The 11,052-nt window shown below is 52.2% G+C and overlaps 1 protein-coding gene across 1 annotated transcript; it reads left to right on the forward strand.

Moving 5' to 3' along the window:
- The first annotated feature begins 782 nt into the window (after nt 1-782).
- Nucleotides 783-3,105, forward strand: LOC123127675 (proline dehydrogenase 2, mitochondrial). Its single transcript, XM_044547461.1, has 3 exons — nt 783-1,565; nt 1,981-2,864; nt 2,948-3,105. The coding sequence occupies exons 1-3, from the start codon at nt 1,056-1,058 to the stop codon at nt 2,994-2,996; spliced, it is 1,443 nt and encodes a 480-aa protein (XP_044403396.1). The 5' UTR covers nt 783-1,055; the 3' UTR covers nt 2,997-3,105.
- Nucleotides 3,106-11,052: the final 7,947 nt, after the last annotated feature.

Raw genomic sequence — 11,052 nt, forward strand, 5'->3', positions numbered from 1 at the left:
AGAAAAAACGAGAAATGTCTCGCTACGGCGGGAAATCGATCGGGAATGAAAGGTTCCCACAGAAAAATGAAAGGTGCATCATTGAATAGGGTTTTTGTGTTGAACCCGGGTGTTACATATATTGCGGATAGCCCGTAGCAACGCACGGGCGTTCTGCTAGCAGTAGTATACGAACAGAACTGTAAGTTCTCACCATGAAAAAAACGTGTATAATTGATCTTTGCATAGGAGGATAAATCTGCGGTTAAAAATCCATAATTTGACGTCGAAAGCTATATTTAGATTCCCTATTGAGATTGACAAGAATGAAAAGAGTGTGGTACACCTAGATTCCCAGAATCCTTGTCAAGATGAATAAATGGTAAGAAAAAGAGGGCAATAGTGAACGAAAGTTACACCCAGAGATTCCCCATCAAAGAGCAAGAAAATCAGGAGGGCAACGAAAGCTACATGCATCCTGATTCCTTGTCAAGAAGGAAAAAAAATGGCAAGGAGCGGAGTGCGATAAGATGCGTGCAAGCAACGTCCGCTCAACCGTCCAACTCCACGCGCGATCCGAGTCACCGGGCGCTCCCATGAGTTTCCACGCAGGATCCGAGTCAGTCAAGCGTTCAACTCTTCCGACCGAATCCCCAGGGATCTCGCGCCCATGCCACTCCTCCCCCGCTAACCTCTCTCCCTATTTTCCAACCGATTTACAGCTCACCTGTGGTAGAATTTTTTCTCCTTCCGTTTCGCGAGTCTTCCTCGCTCGCTCGCTCGCTCTATAAGACCCGGCTGCCGCGCCACACCTGCTTCCACCATTCTCGGATTCCTACGCATTCGTTTCTTCCCAGCGTCACACCCCCTCCCCAGCCAGACGTTCCCTCACTGCACCGATCAACACCAGCGTCGTCTCCGACTTCTTCTTCCTCCTCTAGCTACTCGGTTCTTGATTCCTCTGATCCGTCGTTCGTTCGCTGGTCAGTGGTTTCATCCATCGTCCGGTCACAGGAAAAGAACAGCCAGCGTCTCTTTCCATTGCTTTCTAGCGACCCCTCCGACCCCGACCTTCCATGGCCATCGCCTCCCGCATCACGAAGCGCGCGCTCTCCACCTTCGCCGCCGCAGCCAAGCTCCCGGAGGCGGCCGTCGCGGCCGCCGGCGCCGAGGCGGTGCCCGTGCCGTCGTCCGCGCAGCAGCAGCAGCATCAGGTGCTGGAGTTTGAGGACACCGGGAGGCTCTTCACCGGGGAGCCGTCCACGGCTCTGGTGCGCACGCTCGCGGCGCTGCAGTTGATGTCCGCGGGCCCGCTGGTGGACGTGGGCCTCGCGGCGCTGCGGTCTCCGGCGGTGGCCGCGAGCCCCGTGGTCCAGGCCGCGGCGCGGGCCACGGCGTACAAGCACTTCTGCGCCGGGGAGACCGCCGATGAGGCCGCGGCCCGGGTGCAGCGCCTCTGGCGCGGTGGCATGGGCGGGATCCTCGACTACGGCATCGAGGACGCCGAGGACGGCGCCGCCTGCGACCGCAACGTCGCCGGCTTCCTCGCCGCTGTCGACGTCGCCGCCGCGCTGCCCCCGGGATCGGTGCGTCAACCGTACATAACTCTGTTTTTTTCCCTTCGTCGCATCCGTGGCGTGCGTGCGCGCCTAGCAGTGGTACGGAAGAGTGCCACGTCGGAGGGAATCCTCGGTCTGCGCTAGTGGACACCCGGATTCCTTGGGAATCTTCTCGCAGTAAACTGAATCGCACGGCTGTCTCTGTGCGTGGGCCCTGAAAACCAGCCGCCTGATCGTGTTCCGACAAGCTCGCCATCGCCATGGCTTCTCCACCGCTCGTTTTCATCTACAGCTTCCCATCAAAACCCTACTACTAATCACCACTATTTGTTTTTCCTTATTTAGACGTTTCCCAGCAGCTAAACCAAAATATTCAGAAATAATTAGCCAGTCTGAATAAGCTTGGTACTCCTACTACTTATTGTTCTGTTTGTGCGTGCAGGCGAGCGTGTGTATTAAGATCACGGCGCTGTGCCCGATCGCGCTGCTGGAGAAGACGAGCGACCTGCTGCGGTGGCAGCACAAGAACCCGTCGGTGCACCTGCCGTGGAAGCAGCACGCCTTCCCGATCCTGTCCGACTCGAGCCCGCTGTACCTGACGCCGTCGGAGCCGGCGGCGCTGACGGCGGAGGAGGAGCGCGAGCTGCAGCTGGCGCACGACCGGCTGCTGGCCGTGGGCGCGCGGTGCGCGGAGCACGACATCCCGCTGCTGGTGGACGCCGAGTACGCGTCGGTACAGCCGTCCATCGACTACTTCACGTTCGTGGGCGCGCTGGCGTGCAACGGCGGCGGGCGGCCTATCGTGCACGGCACCGTCCAGGCGTACCTCCGCGACGCGCGCGACCGGCTGGAGGCCATGGTGCGCGCGGCCGAGGAGGAGCGCGTGTGCCTCGGGGTCAAGATCGTCCGCGGCGCCTACCTCACCAGGGAGGCCCGGCTGGCGGAGTCGCTGGGCGTGCCGTCGCCCATCCACGGCAGCATCCAGGACACCCACGACTGCTACAACGGCTGCGCGGCCTTCCTCCTGGAGCGCGTCCGCCGCGGGTCGGCGTCCGTGATGCTGGCCACCCACAACGTGGAGTCCGGGCAGCTGGCGGCGGCGAGGGCGCAGGAGCTGGGCATCGGCAAGGGCGACCGGAACCTGCAGTTCGCGCAGCTGATGGGCATGGCCGACGGGCTGTCCCTGGGGCTCCGCAACGCCGGTTTCCAGGTGAGCAAGTACCTGCCCTACGGCCCCGTGGAGCACATCATCCCCTACCTCATCAGGCGGGCCGAGGAGAACAGAGGACTGCTCTCCGCTTCCGCCTTCGACCGGCAGCTGCTCCGGTGAGGATCCCAACACGCACACGGCACACGATTATTTTACGATTTTTGTTCATGGCTAACTGATTCGTGGTTGGATCGTGCAGGAAGGAGCTGGTTAGGAGGTTCAAGAACGCGGTGATGGGACGGGAGTGAGATGGCCGACGGGAGGTTCACGGGAGAGAAGCGACGGAGTTAGAAGTTGTAAATATGCATTGTTGTATCGCGACCTGAATGAAATAAACGAAATAATGCTCTTGTTCAATCGTCAGCCTCCGGTTCAAGTACTGCACCAAGCTGTTATTTTTTACCTTTTTGAAAAGAAGCACGTGTTGCTGTGTTTATTTTATATTTTTATCTAGGGATCCAGACATCTACAAACACACCCAGTGAACCACCAAATGGTCATATACTCCTAAAACGCCCTCGCGGGCTATTGTCCATATAAATGAATCAGACAAATGATTATGGTCGTCTTCAAGGATGAAGCTCATTTCTTCCTTATACGTTTGAGCATGTTTAAACATCAAACAGGCGCCTAACGGGTCTTAAAATCCAACCGTATGGACAATATGGGCTCACTAAATCCTTCTCATATATGGGGAAATATATTGTCTGGATTATCCGTCATGTTATCTTCAAGACGCTTTCTCCACACAAAAACCACATGCCACGACACACCCTTCCCTTTTCGTACCGGATCCACCCCTTCCCGCTCGGCTTCCTGCCGCAGCAAGGCATTTCTCGTTGGAGCTCTCTCTTTTAAAACTGGATGGTGCCCACCTCACATTCGACATGGCGCTCTTGCTCCATGAAATTGTACTTCGCGAGGGAACATCAAGGAGCCCCCCCCCCACCCACCCAACCAATCGCCCCGCTCTACACCCTGATCCTCTCCCTCGTGTTCGTGCCAATTCACCACCGCCATCAAGGGAAGGAGGCGTGCGCTGCCCGTCATGCCCCCCGAGCCAAGCATGGTGTATACAACCATGTGCTCATCTTTAGTCCACTGCCTTTTTAGATGCCTACTCTTTGCCGGTTTCTGTAAATCAAATTTGCTCATACCCTTTCCTATGCATTCCATGTCATTGTTGCAACAGTGAGACGAATAAAATAGATCTAGGGTGGAAATATCTAATCATTTCTTTTCTATTCTTTTCAAGGATTTCCAAAAATATAAAAGTAAAATAAGCACTACATATTGTTGGCATGATTTTTGATAATACTAACTCTCAATAATCATCGATCACCAATTCACCATGGAGCACCGCCTGCTGCTGCAATTGCTCGTATGCGCACATCTCCACCAGCGCTTCGCGCCCGACATTGTCGTCGTAGAATCAGCGCTGCAGCAGGTCCAGGAACCTGAACGTCGACAGGAATTTGTGATTTTCCTGTGCAACTTGATTCAATCACACAACTTCTTATATTGTTGATGATATCAATTGTTGTCCAGATGTTAGTTTCTGCATCAAAAGTTGAGAAGAATAGAAAAGTACTCATTGAAGAAAAGAACAAAAAATGAAAAGAAGTGTTTAGTGCTAATCTCTAGAAACTACATAAGTGAAATTTGGAATACCAAAAGAGTAGTTCCAAACTACAAGTAAAAATAAAAATTTAACAACCAGAACTTCAGCTGTAGCATCCTACCAATGAAAAATTTACCATATGCATCATCCTAATTAACAAAGACGAAATTACCAGCACACATGCAACATAACTTGGTAATATCTTGTTTGGGAAAATAACACAAATAACTCAACGACAGTGAAACTGAAGCAAATATCTTGTTTGGAGTATACGAACCTTCTTTAGGTGTTCAGATTGCAACAAGTAGTCCGGTTCATTGTCAGCATCTGAATTGTGTCGTGGGATCCACAAGTTGGACATGTTGTGTTGGCAACACCATCTTCGAAGGGAACTATCTGCTCCTCACCATAAGAGTAACCAAGAAACATCCATTGACTCGATCAACAATATTCGGCAACCTGAAAATACAAGGATGACCGACCACATCAGGGTGGGGAAATAATCTACTCAACGCTACTATCATCAAGCAAAAGAAAATAAACCTAGAAGTTGCGCAAACAACTACTATCACGAGGCACAAGAAAAGAAAGCTTGAAGCTCCCTAAATACCAACTACCGTACATAGGTAATTTGGTTCATTTAAGACCATCATTCGGAAATCGGAAGAGTAGTCGGGAGAAAAACTTATCCATTCAATTCAGCAAGTGCACAAGCAGCATAGTAGGTAGTACTCACATTCAGACTTCGTACCTCAACAACGTCAAGCTACCCACAATAAAGAGCCTAAGGTGAGCCTTCCCTGCCATTTAAGAAAAGAGTGGATCAGACAATTGCACCCTCGAATCATCTCCATGAAGGTAAACCTATCCCACAAGATTTATTCGTTGTTCTGGAGTTCATACATAAAAATTGCAGGGGCAAACATCAAACTGTACGCTGTCCAAACTATACACAGAGGACATGCCATGCCTGGACTGTCCCAACTTCTACTACGACCAGCAAGACGTCCTCTTCGACGAGGTGTCCCGCCGGAGCGCCATGAACGCAGTTGGTAGCCTGTGCATTTATGCCGCCATCTAGCGCAAGGAGGACGTTGGCGCGATCTGAGGCCTCTCATCCTCCTTTCCCGCCAATGTGACCTCGACGGAACGGTAGCGGGGACGAGATTGGCAGCTACAACCTCGGAAAGGAAATAGAATGGGGGAGAGGGAAAGGTGATTGACTGCCGTGGGTGGTGAGAGAGTCCTGGATTAGGGGGTGTCCGGACAGCCGGACTATATACTTTGGACGGACTGTTGGACCGTGAAGGTACAAGACTCAAGACTTTGTCCCATGTCCGGATGGGATTCTCCTTTGCGTGGAAGACAAGTTTGGCGATCCAGATATTATATTTCCTTCTTTATAACCGACTCCATGTAAACCCTAGCGCTCTCCTGTGTTTATATAAACCGGAGAGTTTAGTCCTTAGAGACAGAATCATAATCATCATAGGCTAGCTTCTAGGGTTTAGCCTCTATGATCTCGTGGTAGATCAACTCTTGTAACACCCATATCATCAATATCAATCAAGCAGGAAGTAGGGTTTTACCTCCATCGAGAGGGCCCGAACCTAGGTAAACATTGTGTCCCTTGCCTCTTGTTACCATTAGCCTTAGACGCACAGATCGGGACCCCCTACCCGAGATCCGCCGGTTTTGACACCGACATTGGTGCTTTCATTAAGAGTTCCTCTGTGTCGTTGCTGCAAGGCTTGATGGCTCCTTCAATCGTCAACAACAACATGGTCCAGGATGAGACTTTTCTCCTCGGACAGATCTTCGTATTCGGTGGCTTCGCACTACGGGCCAATTCGCTTGGTCATCTGGAACAGATCGACAGCTACGCCCCTGGCCTTCAGGTCAGGTTCGGAAACCTAAACTACACGGCCGATATCCGCAGAGACTTGATCTTCAACGGATTCAGGCCTATGCCAGGAGCGTCGGACAGTCACGATGAGCATGGCTTAGACCTGTTGTCGGACAATGCTCGAGATATCGCCCCTGCAGGAGCCCCGGACCTAAATCCGGGGCAGATTGCGTCGCCCAAGGACGGGTGGTTGGACCCTGCACCGGAGGCCGCACACCCATCAGCAGTAGAGCCGAACACAGACTTCACCCCCAAGGAATCCTATGACATCGGACCCCCGGACTTGTATCCTGCTGTAGGTTCTAGTCCGCGCATTCCCGAGCCCGCCGGACCTGGTTGGGCTTCGATAATGGAGTTCACCGCTGCGGATATCTTCCAGTACTCGCCCTTTGGCGACATGCTGAACTCATTAAAGTCTCTCTCTTTGTCAGGAGACTCTTGGCCGAACTATGTCCGGCTCAAGGGGGAAGAAGGCGACGAAGAATTCCGTTGCCCACCCACCACCCACTTCATAGCCACTTTCGACAACGTATCAGACATGCTTGACTTCGACTCCGATGATACCGACGGTATGGACGTCGGCGCAGGAAACGATTCAGAACCAACGGGGCGCTGGACTGCCACCTCGTCATACGATATATACATGGTGGATATGCCTAAAGAGGACGACGGCGACAAACCAGAGGATAAAACCCCCGGACAAAAGCCAAAATGATGGCGCAGGCGCCGCTCCAAGTCCAGCAACAGTAAAAATAGCGATAACAGCGCTAGAAAGATCGACACCACAGTCAACTCCAAAGGCAACAACGGCCATATGGACCCAGCAATGGAGCAGGATGAACCAGGTCACGCCGAACACAGCTCGGAGCAGACGCCCGATCACAATGATCCCGAGGGACGAACTTATCAAACCGCCCCGGGACAAGAGCACAGTCCGGATGACGATGCATTCATCATCCCAGAAACACGCGTGGAACGAGATAACCTCCACAGAAGGCTTATGGCCACTGCGAGAAGTCTAAAGAAGCAGAAGCAAAAACTTAAAGTCGCACAGGAAACGCTCAATCGCAGATGGAATAAAGTGCTAGACACTGAAGAAAAGTACGGCGACGATTGCCAAACAGAGAGCTATCCAAAGCGCACACTGCTACCAGAATTTGACGACGAGGCCGTTCCATCGAAGAACAAAACCTCCAATAGGCCGAACAAACCACTTCGAAACCACAATAGAGCAGCTGCCGACGACGCACACGATTTACGTGAGCTCTTGGATAAAAAGGCTGGCGCGACCAGGTCCATCTATGGATCCAGAGAACACGCCCCGACACAGGACTATGGTCACCAAAACGATCAGACTGATTGGATACCAGTTCAGAATCAGTACCGGACACATCAACAACCGACAACATGCCATAACACGTCCAGAAATAGAGGGGCTGCTCACCCGCTGTGCTTCACCGAAGAGGTGCTGAACCATGAATTTCCACAAGGTTTTAAACCTGTGAACATAGAGGCATACGACGGAACGACAGACCCCGGGGTCTGGATTGAGGATTTTATCCTTCATATCCACATGGCTCATGGGGACGACCTCCACGCCATCAAATACCTTCCTCTCAAGTTGAAGGGACCAGCTCGGCACTGGTTGAAAAGCCTCCCCGAAAATTCAATTGGAAGTTGGGAGGAACTCGAGGACGCCTTCAGGGCCAATTTTCAAGGGACCTATGTCCGACCTCTGGACGCGGATGATTTAAGTCACATAATTCAATAGCCCGGAGAGTCCGCCCGCAAGCTTTGGAATAAATTCCTCACTAAGAAGAATCAAATTGTCGACTGTCCGGATGCCGAAGCCCTAGCGGCCTTCAAGCACAGTATCCGGGACGAGTGGCTCGCTAGACACCTCGGCCAAGAAAAGCCGAGGACAATGTCAGCCCTAACAAGCCTTATGACCCGCTTTTGCGCGGGTGAAGACAACTGGTTGGCCCGTAGAGGCACCAACGACCCAAGTACATCTGAAATCAGGGATGGCAACGGAAAGCCACGGCGCAATAAAAACAAATGTCAAAACAAGGAAGAAAGTCTGGACAACACAGCGATCAACGTCGGATTCAGGGGCTCTCGACTCGGTCAACAAAAGAAGCCATTTAAAGGCAACAAAGAGGGACCGTCCGGCCTGAACAAAGTCTTGGACAGACTATGCCAAATTCATGGCACCCCCGAAAAACCTACGAACCACACTCACAGAGAATGCTGGGTCTTCAAGCAGGCCGGAAAATTAAATGCCGAACACAAGGGAAGGGAAACACCAAGTGAAGACGAGGATGAACCTCACCAGCCAAACACTGGGGGACAGAAAAAATTCCCACCAGAAGTAAAAACAGTAAACATGATCCATGCGACTCACATATCCACGAGAAGGCGCGAACGCGCGCTCAGAGACGCACGCGCTATAGAGCCCGTTGCACCCAAACTTAACCACTGGTCGGCTTACCCGATCACTTTCGATCACAGGGACTACCCGACTAGTATTCGGCACGAAGGATTAGCTGCCTTGGTGCTCGACCCAATAATCGACGGATACCATCTTACTCACGTCCTCATGGACGGCGACAGTAGTCTTAATCTAATATGCCAGGACATTGTCCGCAGGATGGGGATAGACCCATCCAGAATCAACCACAGTAACACCACCTTTGAAGGGGTGATACCAGGCGTCGAAGCCGACTGCAGGGGCTCCCTCGTACTAGAGGTGATACTCGGCTCCCCAGGCAACTTCAGAAGCGAAAAACTACTCTTCGCCATCGCCCCCTCCAAATGGGTTATCACGCATTGCTGGGGAGAACGGCCTTTGCCCGCTTCAATGCAGTACCGCACTACGCCTACCTTAAACTCAAGATGCCCGGTCCACGTGGCGTCATCTTTGTTAACGGAAGTACAGAGCGTTTCTTACGCGTGAAGGAATACACGACGGCTCCAGCAGCCGGACTCTAAGCGGCCTCTAATACCAGAAAGCATGATTGGTCGTTAAGACCACGGACACGGTTAGACGAGTCCGGCAGCCCAGATCAACCCGATCTAGGCACCACACATGTAATCTCATAGAGGACACCAGTGTTGGGGAACGTTGCAGAAAACAAAAATTTTCCTATGGTTTCACCAAGATCCATCTAGGAGTTCATCTAGCAACGAGTGATTAGATGCATCTACGTACCTTGTAGATCGCGAGCGGAAGCGTTCAAGGAACGGGGTGATGTAGTCGAACACGACGTGATTCAAATCACCGATGATCTTAGCACCGAATGGATGGTGCCTCCGCGTTCAACACACGTACGGAACAGCCACGTCTCCTCCTTCTTGATCCAGCAAGGGGGGAGGAGAGGTTGAGGGAGATGGCACCAGCAGCAGCACGACGGCGTGGTGTTGATGGAGCTGCAGTACTCCGGCAGGGCTACGCCAAGCACTATGGAGGAGGAGGAGGTGTTGGAGAGGGAGAAGGAGGCAACCAAAGGCCAAGGTGTTCAGGTATGAAGTCCCTCCTCTCCCCCACTATATATAGGAGGGCCAAGGGGGGTTGGTGCGCAGCCTAGGAGATCCAATCTCCTATGGCCGGCGGCCAAGGGGAGGTTTCCCTCCCCCCAAAGGCACCTAGGAGGTGCCTTCCCCTCCTAGGACTCTTCCCCCTTCAAACCCTAGGCGCATGGGCCTATGTGGGGCTGGTGCCCTTGGCCCATGTAGGCCAAGGCGCACCCCCTACAGCCCATGTGGCCCCCCGGGACAGGTGGACCCACCCGGTGGACCCCCGGGACCCTTCCGGTGGTCCCGGTACAATACCGATAACCCTGAAACCTGTCCCTATGCCCGAAACAGGACTTCCCATATATAAATCTTTACCTCCGGACCATTCCGGAACTCCTCGTAACGTTCGGGATCTCATCCGGGACTCCGAACAACATTCGGGTTACTGCATATACATATCCCTACAACCCTAGCGTCACTGAACCTTAAGTATGTAGACCCTACGGGTTCGGGAGACATGTAGACATGACCGAGATCGCTCTCTGGTCAATAACCAACAGCGGGATCTGGATACCCATGTTGGCTCCCACATGCTCCACGATGATCTCATCAGGTGAACCACGATGTCGAGGATTTAATCAACCCCGTATGCAATTCCCTTTGTCAATCGATATGTTACTTGCCCGAGATCCGATCGTCGGTATCCCAATACCTCGTTCAATCTCGTTACCGGCAAGTCACTTTACTCGTACCGTAATGCATGATCCCGTGACCAAACACTTGGTCACTTTGAGCTCATTATGATGATGCATTACCGAGTGGGCCCAGTGATACCTCTTCGTTAACCGGAGTGACAAATCCCAGTCTCGATCCGCATAAAACAATAAATACTTTCGGAGATACATGTAATGCACCTTTATAGTCACCCAGTTACGTTGTGACGTTTGATACACCCAAAGCACTCCTACGGTATCCAGGAGTTACACGCTCTCATGGTCAAAGGAAGAGATACTTGACATTAGAAAAGCTCTAGCAAACGAACTACACGATCTCACGCTATGCTTAGGATTGGGTCTTGTCCATCACATCATTCTCCTAATGATGTGATCCCGTTATCAATGACATCCAATGTCCATAGCCAGGAAACCATGACTATCTATTGATCAACGAGCTAGTCAACTAGAGGCTTACTAGGGACATGTTGGTGTCTGTTATTCACACATGTATTACGATTTCCGGATAATACAATTATAGCATGAAT

The sequence above is a fragment of the Triticum aestivum genome, chromosome 1B (assembly GCF_018294505.1).
Source record: "Triticum aestivum cultivar Chinese Spring chromosome 1B, IWGSC CS RefSeq v2.1, whole genome shotgun sequence".
In the NCBI taxonomy this organism is placed as follows: domain Eukaryota; kingdom Viridiplantae; phylum Streptophyta; class Magnoliopsida; order Poales; family Poaceae; genus Triticum; species Triticum aestivum.

Coding starts and splice junctions, on each gene's coding strand:
- LOC123127675 (XM_044547461.1), top strand. CDS start 1,056: ATGGCCATCGCCTCCCGCATCACGAAGCGCGCGCTCTCCACCTTCGCC. Junction 1,566..1,980: donor CCGCGCTGCCCCCGGGATCG/GTGCGTCAACCG, acceptor TTGTGCGTGCAG/GCGAGCGTGTGTATTAAGAT. Junction 2,865..2,947: donor TTCGACCGGCAGCTGCTCCG/GTGAGGATCCCA, acceptor TGGATCGTGCAG/GAAGGAGCTGGTTAGGAGGT.